The sequence below is a fragment of the Cyphomyrmex costatus genome, unplaced genomic scaffold, assembly GCF_001594065.2.
Source record: "Cyphomyrmex costatus isolate MS0001 unplaced genomic scaffold, Ccosl1.0 scaffold30, whole genome shotgun sequence".
Classification (NCBI taxonomy): Eukaryota; Metazoa; Arthropoda; class Insecta; order Hymenoptera; family Formicidae; genus Cyphomyrmex; species Cyphomyrmex costatus.
In genome coordinates, this window is record NW_017277125.1 from 2774477 (window position 1) to 2786476 (window position 12000).

Below are 12000 nucleotides of genomic sequence, written 5' to 3' on the forward strand. Positions count from 1 at the left end.
ATACACACACGCGTGTATATATATATATATATATATATATATATTTATATATACACATACATGTATTCTGACATATGAGATATGAAATCTTTTATAAATTATTCATGTACAATTTAACCTCTCAAAGAATTACTTTTTCAGTGATTTAACCTTGATATTTTTATGTGTATATGTAGAATAACGAGAAGAATCGATTTATGCAAAATGAGTCAAATAATATTACTAAAAAAATTATTTCTATCTCTTAATCTGATTTAATTTTTCGATTTATGAGATATTTTTCTTCAGCTGAACGAATATTATCTGCGTCATTTAAGTCTTTTGCATTGTGCGCTCTCTCTCTCTCTCTTAAATAAATTAGATAATAAATAGCCTATCGCAATATTTCAATAATTTTTTTTACGTTATCTAATATACTTGTCTCGTAAAAATGTCAATATTGTAAGAGTAAAAATAAAGTTTTATCTTTTTAATTAAAGTAGACTGTAAAGGAATTAATTGTTTATGATATATTAATGAGAGATGATATTTCACATTATTTAAAGCATATTTGATTTTATACTTAAAAATTATTGCAAGTTAATAAAATTATACTGATTAATTCCATAAGTTTAAACTCTCGGTCTTCTCACATAGATTCAACATCGTTAAATTTTTCTAGAAGAGGGCAATGGCCTTCAGATGGAATCCTATCTTGTCCAACCGATTTATTAACTTCATTAACCGGTTCTAGTATTGACGTAGAATGTTTACAACCAATGTTTCGAGCAGATTATCGCATGGAGAAGCGGTCTCCCGTGAAAACACGCGATTCGAAGTAAAAGGCAAGTACGGTGAAAGGAAAATAAGCGATTTACCCTCGCGAGTACATACTTATACGAATAGATCTCAACACTTACGGATTCTCTTGGGTTTTACGTATTTGCACAAGTGATTAAGTTCGTCTTGCTGGTAGACTGGTCGTCTGACCATCAATTCCGGGCCAGTCGACATATCGTCGCTCAAATAATCTGCGAACAAGCAACAATTGGGTGAGATCACACTCTGCGTGCGCGCTTTATTACGTATTTTAGTCAACTTCTAAATTTACTGTGTTTGTTGTTTATCATCATTAAACGACGTGCCTAATTTGAAAAAATTCGATTAGTTTTAATTCAGTTCGTAACTGGGACATATGTTTTTAGGTGGACAATTTGAGATATATATCGTATATGTTTTTAGTTGGACAATTTAATAAAAGCACATAGAATATTTTTCTTCATAGTATTAAAAGTAAATTATAAAATATACATATATTCAAAAAACAAATTGTAATTTTTGGCAGCACATGTTTGAGATTTTGATGTAGTACAACAAAATTGTTTTTAGGTCATCTTTTCTATGTTATACATATTGAGTCCGGTATATATACATGCATGTATTATGCTTACGTATATTATCGAAGTATACGTATTTTATCGTAGTGACATAATCATGCAATGTAATTACGCAAAAAAATCATACAAACAGCGAGTGCAATTTATCATCACACAATCTTGTAAATTTTCTATCAGATTAAAGTTGACGTAAGCAAACTTTGTTTATTCGATGTAAATTTAAACGAAGATTGTGAAGAGATTAGGTTCGCATATAGCTTGCATTGTCAAAAGAAATTAATTGAGTAAACGATAATACAGTTGAGTAATATGATGAGATTGATTTAATCATTTAATAAGTTACATCGATAAATATTTGAGACAATTATATATATATATATATAATTATAAATATCTATAATAATTATAACAATTGATAAATACTTGTGTATGAGTAATGCCTAATTGATAAATATATTTCTTTATTTATTTTTCTTATTATAATATCGAAGTGGTACTATTTTTACTAAATCAAAAAAGTAAATCTCGAGTATTATTATTTTTAAAAATGCAAGTGGAATTATCTTTATCAAATTAAAAAGTAAAACAAAATGATATTATTTTTTAAAAATTATCATTAAAAATTCATTACTTTTACATCTATTTTTAATTATTATACATTTTAGATAGTTTTCATAGTTTTTCTTATTCGATCTAGCAGCGCCAAGTGTTTTACATAAAAAATGTTTCTATTTAAATACATTTTTTTTATTTTGTACTGTTACTTCTTTAATTTTTTGTGGTAACATTTGAAATGTATAAAAATGAATAAAAATAAATAAAGTAAAATGCAATTTTGCGATATAGTATGAATAGTGTTTGAAAATTAATTGTGATATAATTTTTTTAAAGAAGAATTAAACTTGGAATAGGAAGATTTTTCAATAAGAATACAAAGACATGTACTTAGATTTCATTGTATTTGAAGATAAAGATAGTATCACATGGGTTTTACTTTTTAATGTAGTAGAATATAATAAGAAAGTATGCGGGTTTTTAAAGATGGTATCACTTGTGTTTTACTTTTTAATTTGGAAGAATATAGAATTTAACTTGGCGCTGTGACTATTAATATCAAATCTTTTATACAAATAATATACATATGTCATTAGAATTAAGTAAATAATAAGGATGATATCACGTAGGTTTTTAAAGATGGTAATAGAATTTAAATTAGCGTCAATTGTTGATATCAAATCTAATATGCAAATGATACATGTTATAAGAATTGAGTAAGTAATAAGAATAGTACCTCTTAAGTTTTCAAAGATAGAATTTAACTTGGCGCCGACTACTGATATCAAATCTTTTATACAAATGATACATGTCATTAGAATTACAAAATTTAACTTGGTGCAGACTGTTGATATCAAATCTTTTATGCAAATTATATATGTTATTAGAATTAAGTAAGTAATAAGGATAATACCTCTTAGATTTTTAAAAATAGTAAAATTTAAAATTAAATTTGTTATACAAATAATACGTGTTTTTAAAATTAAGTAAATAATAAGGATAGCTCTAGTTTACATCATGGTGGAATTGATAGGTGTCTATTAGGGTGGAATAGACAAGTGTCTACTAGGGCGGTATTCATAGTACATTCTTATTTTAAAACCGTCTTAAATATTCTACTAAATAGCAAATGTGATTAGTCAGTTCCACAGCCGATTAAGTAATTGACGTTGGTGAAACTGGCTCAAATGGTTTTTTTTTACCAGAAGCACGCACTCTCAGCGCTTTTTTAATATTTTTTTAAAAATTATAATATACTGTAAATTATTAATATTTACGTTTACTAAAAAAAAGTTTAGTTTATTTTATTATATATAGTTATAGTTATCAAATTTGATTGAAACAGTTTGAACTAAAAATGTTGTATTTAATATAACTAAACATAATTTTATTTTTACAAATATTTAATAAGTACTGCCAAACGGTATCTACCAATGGTAATACTTATTTACTCAATAAATTTTATAAAGACAAATTATGTTTAATTATATAATATTATCTCGAAAGTTAATTGAAGCTATTTCCCTCAATATTTGATAGCTATAACTAGACTTTTTTTTCAGTGTTGAAATAATTGAAAACAAATTTTTTTTTATTAAACGAATATTTAATATTGATTATTTTTAAGAATGTCATTCTGATAAATTTGAAATTTAAAAAAAAATACTGCCATTATTTCAGTCAAATTTTGTTAAATTATTTGTAAATTTTAACCGATGTCTACGTGAATATTACATTGTATTTATTTATTACATTTTTATGTTTATATACGCACTAAAAGTGATCTCGTTATAATTGAAACGTCTGTGGAACTATCATTTTTTTGTGTTTAAATGATACTATAATTTGGTATATTTGAATGATGCTATATGTATTAATTAGCACGTACAACCTGCTTGGCTTATTATTAGTTTCTGTTTACCCTTGTAGTTTTTAATTTATTCAGCTTTAAAATTATTTATGTATTAATAATTTTTGTACTAAATATTGTATACATATATCCAAAAAACGGATAAATTAGGATCTGAATAAGTCACCATCAATTTAATAAGGTGGCATTTAAATAATTGATAATAATAATTGTTGCGATCAAATCACTTACTCTCGATAGAGATAGGATAAGAGTATTAGGATTATTAGTATTTTTACTACAAACTATACCTGTTGACATCGTCAAAATGTCTCTCCCGCGGTATCTTGGAACTCGGCGATTATTCACTGCTCTGTCTACTCATGAAGTCTGTTTCGCGATAAGCATAAGAACTTTCACGGACTAAGAAGATCTGATAACTAAGCGCATGCTTATAATGATACTGGTAGATACTGGTAATTGGTCGACATCCTAATTCAATATGTTCAATGCAATGGAGATAATTTTGAACGAGAATAATACGCGCCATCGGGAGGGATACAAGGTTTACTCTTAAGACTTTTTTATTGGGGCTCTCTCTGTCGACCATTACACACACACCGCTAATTGGTCTTTGCGATAATAGATAAGCGAATTTTAATCGCGGCGATACAATTGATATTACATTAATATAGAGATAAGCAACTGGTATTACATTAATATAGAGATATACAGCAGAGAGATAAGCAGAGAGATAATCATTAAATAACTCTGTGTACATATACTGATAGAAAACAAAATATCTGATTGACTATAAATTGATAATCCTAAAATTTAACCTAGAACTTTACCTAGAACAAGTTTTACAAAATAATAAGAACTAAAAGTACTGAATAAACTATAAAAATATATTACGGCAATACACTATTTGTAAATTATTGAAATAATGATTGAACTATAGCGTCTTAACTATATAATATGAAGTTGTAAGAACAATAAATAAATGAAACAAACTAAAAAAGTATAGTGATATTAATTATTTGTAGTAAATGATTAATTCTATTTTCTTTTTTCTAGTTCCTAAAACTTACCATTGTTCTTACTATACTTATAATACATATACCTAGTTGAGTTATTTCTTCTCAAATTTTTGCTATACGATCTCCTTCTGTGGTTGTGAGCGTATAATCGCGAGAAGGTAGAATATTTGATTAGTTAATCAGAAAACATCACATGACGTTGGCTGAAACTTTATACATGCACAAAATAATACGATTTTTTTTTTGTGAAAATAAAGTAATTGTCGGATCTATTTTATATAGTTTGAATAATAAAATCGTAAGTAAGAAATGATAAAATAATTTTTTACAAAATATTTTTTTAATTAATATTTTATATTATTTTGAAGTACTAAAATATTTTATATACTTTTTTTATACTAAAAAAAGAAATTTGAGCATGCGGTGCGTAGCCATTTTTTTCTCTCCCTCTCTTTCTTTCTCTCTCTTTCTCTAAAACTATTATATTATATTTTTTTATATTATATTAATTATAATTTTAATCATAATTGTAATAATACTTACGCTAACAAACATTATTTATACCATAATGTTATGTTTATAATTATTTTCCTCGTGTTTTCAACATATAAACATGTCTCAAAAAAAATATTCCAATTTCATTCATTGAAATAATATTTTTTTAAAGCAAGCATTATAGGAGAAAGTAAGGAAATTATGCGCAATGGATAATTGTGAGCGTCTTGTTTTGACACTTCCTTGATAAATAGAGACTTAATCATGACAAAATTTATAAATTGTAAGAAATTTTTTCAAGATGTAATTATAGATTATATTGTTTATATTATTTAAAAACGTAATTAGTAACAAAAATAAAAAAAGTAAAATCACGTATTTTAATTTAATTTTTGGCATCCAAAAAATAAGATAGTAAGCTCGCATTATTTTTTGTTCATTTGGCCTTGTACATTTTATTAAAATATGTTATTATATGTGTATTTTACTATTGGTTATTAAGTTAGGTTAAAAAGTCTTTGAGTAATCGTTTTTCTTATCAGTTCGCGATGGTAATTTAAAGTTACGGTCTTTTAAAATGCACTCAATTATTCTCGCCTTGCACATATTACGTGACTATGTGTTTTGTTTTTTTTCATTGTTTCGAATGTCTCGTAATTATGAAAGAAATACGAGTAAAAATAATTAAATTGACACATAAGACCTAAATACAATTTTTCTAATTTTTATAACATTTTTCCAAGTTTTGTATTAATTTAAAAATATAATTTTTTATTTCTTTATCAACATTCTATAAAATATTGATTTCATTCATTTCCTGCGATTTTTGTCTTGTACATAATTATTTAGCCCGTCCAATTATTCAGTTTTGCTTTTCCTTTTTCCTTTTTGCCAAATACAACATCACCAAATGAAAAATTGCTCGATGTGAAACTATATAATGATGGTCGAATGTTTATGGCTATTCCCATTGCTTATATCAATTTCAATTTCATAAATCATTCTATAGCATAATAAATTATGCGTACTTTTAGGTATACCGCACAATTCCTCTACTTTCTTCCCTAATATATATATTTTTTAAAGTTTATATTATTTCCTCTCTTTTCCGAAAATACTTATTTTTATTTTTTCGTAAAATATGATTTCAGAATAAAACTTTTTTTGGTACTTTTCTACAATACTTTTGCTTACGGTTTTACGGAAAACCTTTTTCCGTTTACAGATTTAAATTCTATACACTTCAGCGTTTTGAAAAAAAAATCCATTTAAATTTGGAAAGACAACGAAGAGAAAGAAGCTTTGGATGTAAATTAAAACTGTTTTTTGGACAGGAAGAGAGAGAGAGAGAGAGAGAGAGAGAGAGAGAGAGAGAGAGAGAGAGAGAGAGAAGAGAGAGAGAGAGAGAGAGAGCTGTAGTTGAGAACTAAATATATAAAATTTACTTATTTTACCTGTAATATAGTTACTGTAATTTTGCTAAAATTCCTTACATGTAGCAACAAATGGATTTGATTTTCGTATTCAGCGCATCAACTTTATGTTAAATCACTTTACTAACAATAAGTTCAGGCAATGATTACAAAGTTTCATTTTGTAGGCTAGTGTAATCATTGATCGTTGTACACTTGCTGTAACGTACTGTAACTTTCACTATAGTAATACATAAAAAAAGCACGAAATAGCGAGAACAAATGTAATCGAATTAGTAGTAGTTCGGTTAAATTTTTCGTTGTATTCACGCTATTCACTAGTTCAATAATTACTCGACTGTGCGCATGATTTCGCGAACCGCAAGCGTACGCGGCGGTAAACGAGCGCATAATGCAACATGCGACTCCTTCCCACAACACGTGCGCTAGTCGTATATCCTTCGTGCGATATAAATTAATGTTTCGTTCACTGCGTGATATGCTATTCTCTTTGGATCCGTACAGTGTGATGTCAGTATGTCACATGTCGTGAGAGAGCAAATCGCGCGGTTCGTGAAACACACTGCCACCCGTTAACTGTTAACACTATATCGCAATCCGGTTACGTCGGTCAACGATAACGAACGAGTTCAGCGTACATTTGTCAATATTACTAAATCTTTCTCTTCACCATTACGTGCGTGTATTTGAAAGTAGCAATTGCTAATGATCGATTGCATCGTGACATCGCCAGTGTCTATTATATAGTTATTGTGACATTGTAAGTGACACCGTAAGTTATGGATAAAATTCGTGAATAATGAACTTAAAGACTTTAAATATTTATGTATGAATATATATTTTAGCATACATAGGGTAAACCCGGTATATACGCCGCACCTATCGAAAATTTAATTTATCAATTATTATTTACTATGTTTAAAGTAAATTAATTATATAAATAGAATCTTTGTATCATCTACTACTATAAAAAAAATATTAGAAATCTAAAATAATTTATTTTTCATATTAAAAAGTAACTTTTTCAAACCCCTGCATTTTTGCCATTTATCCCATAGGGGGGGGATAATATGGCCACTCATATATAATTCATAAGAAAATCACAAATAATCTATAAATAAGATGTAAAATGACGACGTAACTTGCATTGTTTATTAATATATGACAATTTTTATTGTTCAGAATGAAAAATGGAATACAAATAGGACTTAACACAATTTTTTAAAATAGCTTCAAATCTTTGAAAATAATCTTTAAACGTTTAAGATTTATCAACATTTATGCATTAATGCAATGTATAATTGTTAGAATTAACAAAAACTTCTTAAATAGAGCGTCTGTGCTGCGGCACAGCATCCCGCTCGCTAAAAATGCCGTATATCCCAAATAGATGGGATATATATGACAATTAATTAAACAAACAATACAGGAGCAAAGCACTTGTATTTTGCTATACAACATGCTTTACTATTCCTCTACACATATGTATTGCAAAATAACCACTAAGTCTTTTACACGCTCTATAATAATCATTTTATGATAGATTATAAATTATGATGGCACTACTTATTACAGTAAAAAATCGATTTAACTCGCAATAATTTCATTAATATTAACAGTAAAGAACTGAAATCATAACATAATACTAATATACCATAAAGGCATGTAACAAAGTAATTGACGGAAACTTATCCCCACTCCTTCTATTTTTTCTGACTTCTGCGGCGTATTTGCTGACGCGGCGTATATACCGGGTTTACCCTAAATATTCATGTCATAGTAAAATATTCTTGACAATACTCCTACAATTTCGTAAATATAACTCTTTATTAATTAATAGTAGATATCTCATTTTTCTTAACAAATTAATTCGCTTGACATTGAAAGCATTCAATTGTAATACATCAGTTATTTGTGCATATGAGAGAGTGTGTTTGTATAAGAAAAGCAAAGTAATGTTTCTTTATACCTGTACTGTTACAATTCAGTGATCTTTTTCCCTATTGATTCTTGATTAGAAGTTGCTCTGTGAATTGATGTATGATAAAACCAATGGAAAAAGAAGGAAAAAGTGTACGAAAACTATTGAGCACAATAATACGATCGTTGATCCAAAGATTTCTGTCACTGACTCATGTTCGTCCGAACGCAACGACTGGATTCTCTCACGTTTTCGTTTTCGCAAGATCGTTTCGATTACGTATTAACAGGTCGACCTTAGACGATAGGCACTGGTCTCGGACTTCTTGGCGCACGTTACTCGTTGCCTTCAGAAATTCGACTCCCGCGACTGAGCGCCACAAAATTCGAGGAGAATTTCGTCGACTGTGTCAGCGATCGTTAATGCTCGATCAACTGTTCTAATCTGCAGCGACAGAAGCGTTTTCCATTGTTCCTCTCGGAACAATAAATATCGGTCAGATTTCTCTTGATCTTGAGAGATCACGAGCAAACACCGATTGCGACAAGATACAGAGTAGGGAGCCAACTTCGTTGAAATACACATAACTAGATAATATCATAAATGCCTTAATGTTTAGTGCGTTTACGTTTATCAGGTACTTTTTTGGGTATGTTATTTGGTTATATAATAACAATAATTTCTTCAAGAAAATTTAACTATCTTATATCAATACTTTTATGTCAAATTTTTTTTAAAATTTTTTTAGCATTTTGTTTAACGATGAAGTCGAATTCATTTATGTATCACAATGTAATTTCAATCACATTTTTCTATTTAAATCATAATTAGTACGTAAATATGCATTTTTTAAAAGTATTCTTTCATTAAATGGTAAGACGTTTATGATATTTAATGCAGGAAGAAGTAATTTTCTTTCCCTTTTTCTATGCTTACGAAATATATTGCGGCAATTAGTTAAGATGCTAATTTTCGCAATATCCATGTCATGGCAAAATATCAAGCGGAACGTACCTTCTCTGTTTGCACTGTTGCATCTCAACTGAAAGAAAAAAATTTCGATAATGAGACAATATAGATATTACAACGCAAATATATTTATATACTTGTCAATTTTATTAATTTAATATATTTTTTAAAAATATTTATGTTCATAAGTATTAATATAATTACAAAAGTAAAAATTATATAATAAAAAATCTTATCTAAATGTATTACTATTTTAAATTTTAAATAGCGATTATCTTTCATCAACCTCTTTGTAATAAATTAAACTTGAAATTCTCCCGTGTACTTGAACTGAATTTTCTGATATCATGTTTTGGAGATGCAAACGATTAGTTTGATAATTATACTTAGATGTTGAAATAATACAAACGAAGACTCTTTGCATGTTTGATCACGGTATATAGAGACAAACCAGATCTACATATATGTATACTTAGACTTGTACTCACAGCTCAAATTTAGAACTGTATGTAACCGTGTAATTTCCAGCTAATAATAATATTGAATGCATTCTTCGCAATTAACAAATATTGCTTAGAATCAGAAGGCCACATTTAATGCTGCTTATAGAGAGGAATACGTATGCTATTCTATCCCGTAATTCTTTATTTCTTTGTTTTTTATTAAGGATTCGAGCCGGCACGCAATCAACTTTATTTTTTCTATTTTATTATAAATAATATAAATTTTATAAATTACAAATTTTGTTAAATGATAAATTCGAAGAATGGAATGCTATTATAATTTCACTAAATAGAAAACATATTTTCAAGATAAAGCATAAATCTCACTTTGGAACAAAAAGTTAATTGAAAAATTCCGTTCCGACGACTGCGTTGTAAAATATTGAATATCGACAATTGTTTGAGCAATATCAATAACAAACATATATAAAGGGCATATAAGAGTCTGAGTATTAAAAATAACCGTTATTAGTTTAAATAATATAAATACTATTTTAATTAATATATAATATCAAAAAACATAAGTTCATTACATGTTTCGACCTTGTATTAGGTCCTCTTCAGATGATTATTTTACAAATGTAGATAATGTTGCAATATCAATAATTTATTATTGCTATTAAAAATTTAAATATATTTAGAATAAAAACTCACGGAATGATGTATCTATAATATTTTAAAAGAGGTTTTCCGTTTTGAAATTACTAATTGGAATTTTAGATTTGTGAAATTCTATATAATTATCCACAAAGATATGTGTAATTACATTATTTGAGAAATATAATACATGTTATCCCTTTGGAGTACTCTGAATCTTTTATCTGAAATCTTTCATCTGAAATCTTTCGTTTTCTTTTGGGTATTACGTACCAGACTTTCTTCGCTTGATCCAACGTCGTCTCTGGAAATTCCCATTGGACTATTGTGCGTAGCTACGCACTCTGTACTATTTATAGCGACGAAACATTGATAGCATTCCTAACGGTTTGATAAAAATCACTGCAGTATTTTTTTTAAGAATTTAGTAAAAATAACTCTCGATCTGCTATCCGATCTCCATTTTTCGAGCGCCAGCATAATTTACAGCAATTGTCGGGTGCCACTGTCTTACTTGAACTTTCTCAACTCCGGTAAACATAAATTCTTCTCGTCAATCTGTCCTCTGTTCGCACAGACGACGAACAGTGCGCGCGCGTTCGATACATTTATTGAAAGAGATAATTTGAAGAAATGTAAATGTAAGCCGGATGCGATAATTTCTGATTCTCTCACTTACCAATATTTCGTTCGAAATATTCATCATTTTAGACACTTTTTTTGTTCTGCAAAATTAATTATTGTATTATAACGATTTTAATCTCTTTAATATAATATTTGTACTATTGTTCTAAAATAGAAGGTAATAATAGAAAAAGATATTCAGATGAAAGTAAACAAAATAATATTAATAAATGCATATATATTATAAAATATTAGAAGTAGGACTTAAAACAATTTAATGACTACATTTGCCCTTTTTTTACACCTTTTTTTTTACATTATAACATCCTACATATTTGGTATTCTATTACTTTAATTATTCCAAATGTGTAATGAAAAAATGATTTATTACAAATAGCGTGATATATTTTTATATCGTTCTAATTAGCAATTGTTTTATTCAAAATGGTTCATTTGCGGGATGGTGAAGATGCGCTATTTAGTAGTCTTTTATCGCGTTTACGTATAAACACAGTAGTGTCGCCTCATTTCGTCAACGATGCGATTTATTTGTGCTTACTTGTTTACCGTTTTTATCAGCCGCGATAAATTCTTAGGCGCCTTCGATGCGAGCGCGTAGTTTGTCTTTCCACGTTGTC

The 12000-nt window shown here is 28.0% G+C and overlaps 1 protein-coding gene across 3 annotated transcripts in view; it reads right to left on the reverse strand.

The window, feature by feature from the left end:
- Positions 1 to 11048, reverse strand: part of LOC108775436 (solute carrier family 26 member 6) — an 18416-nt gene extending 7368 nt beyond the window's left edge. The window contains exons 1-3 of one of the 3 annotated variants that reach the window (XM_018541806.1): positions 11012 to 11048; positions 9684 to 9711; positions 900 to 1010 (exon numbers count right to left, since the gene is read on the reverse strand). In XM_018541806.1, coding sequence (XP_018397308.1) covers positions 900 to 993 — 94 coding nt within the window. In that variant the 5' untranslated portion in view covers positions 994 to 1010; positions 9684 to 9711; positions 11012 to 11048. Of the gene's footprint in view, positions 1 to 899; positions 1011 to 4903; positions 4934 to 6808; positions 6838 to 9683; positions 9712 to 11011 lie in introns of those variants that run through there. The other 2 variants (XM_018541808.1, XM_018541807.1) reach the window with 2 other exon arrangements.
- Between the last annotated feature and the right edge of the window lie 952 nt (positions 11049 to 12000).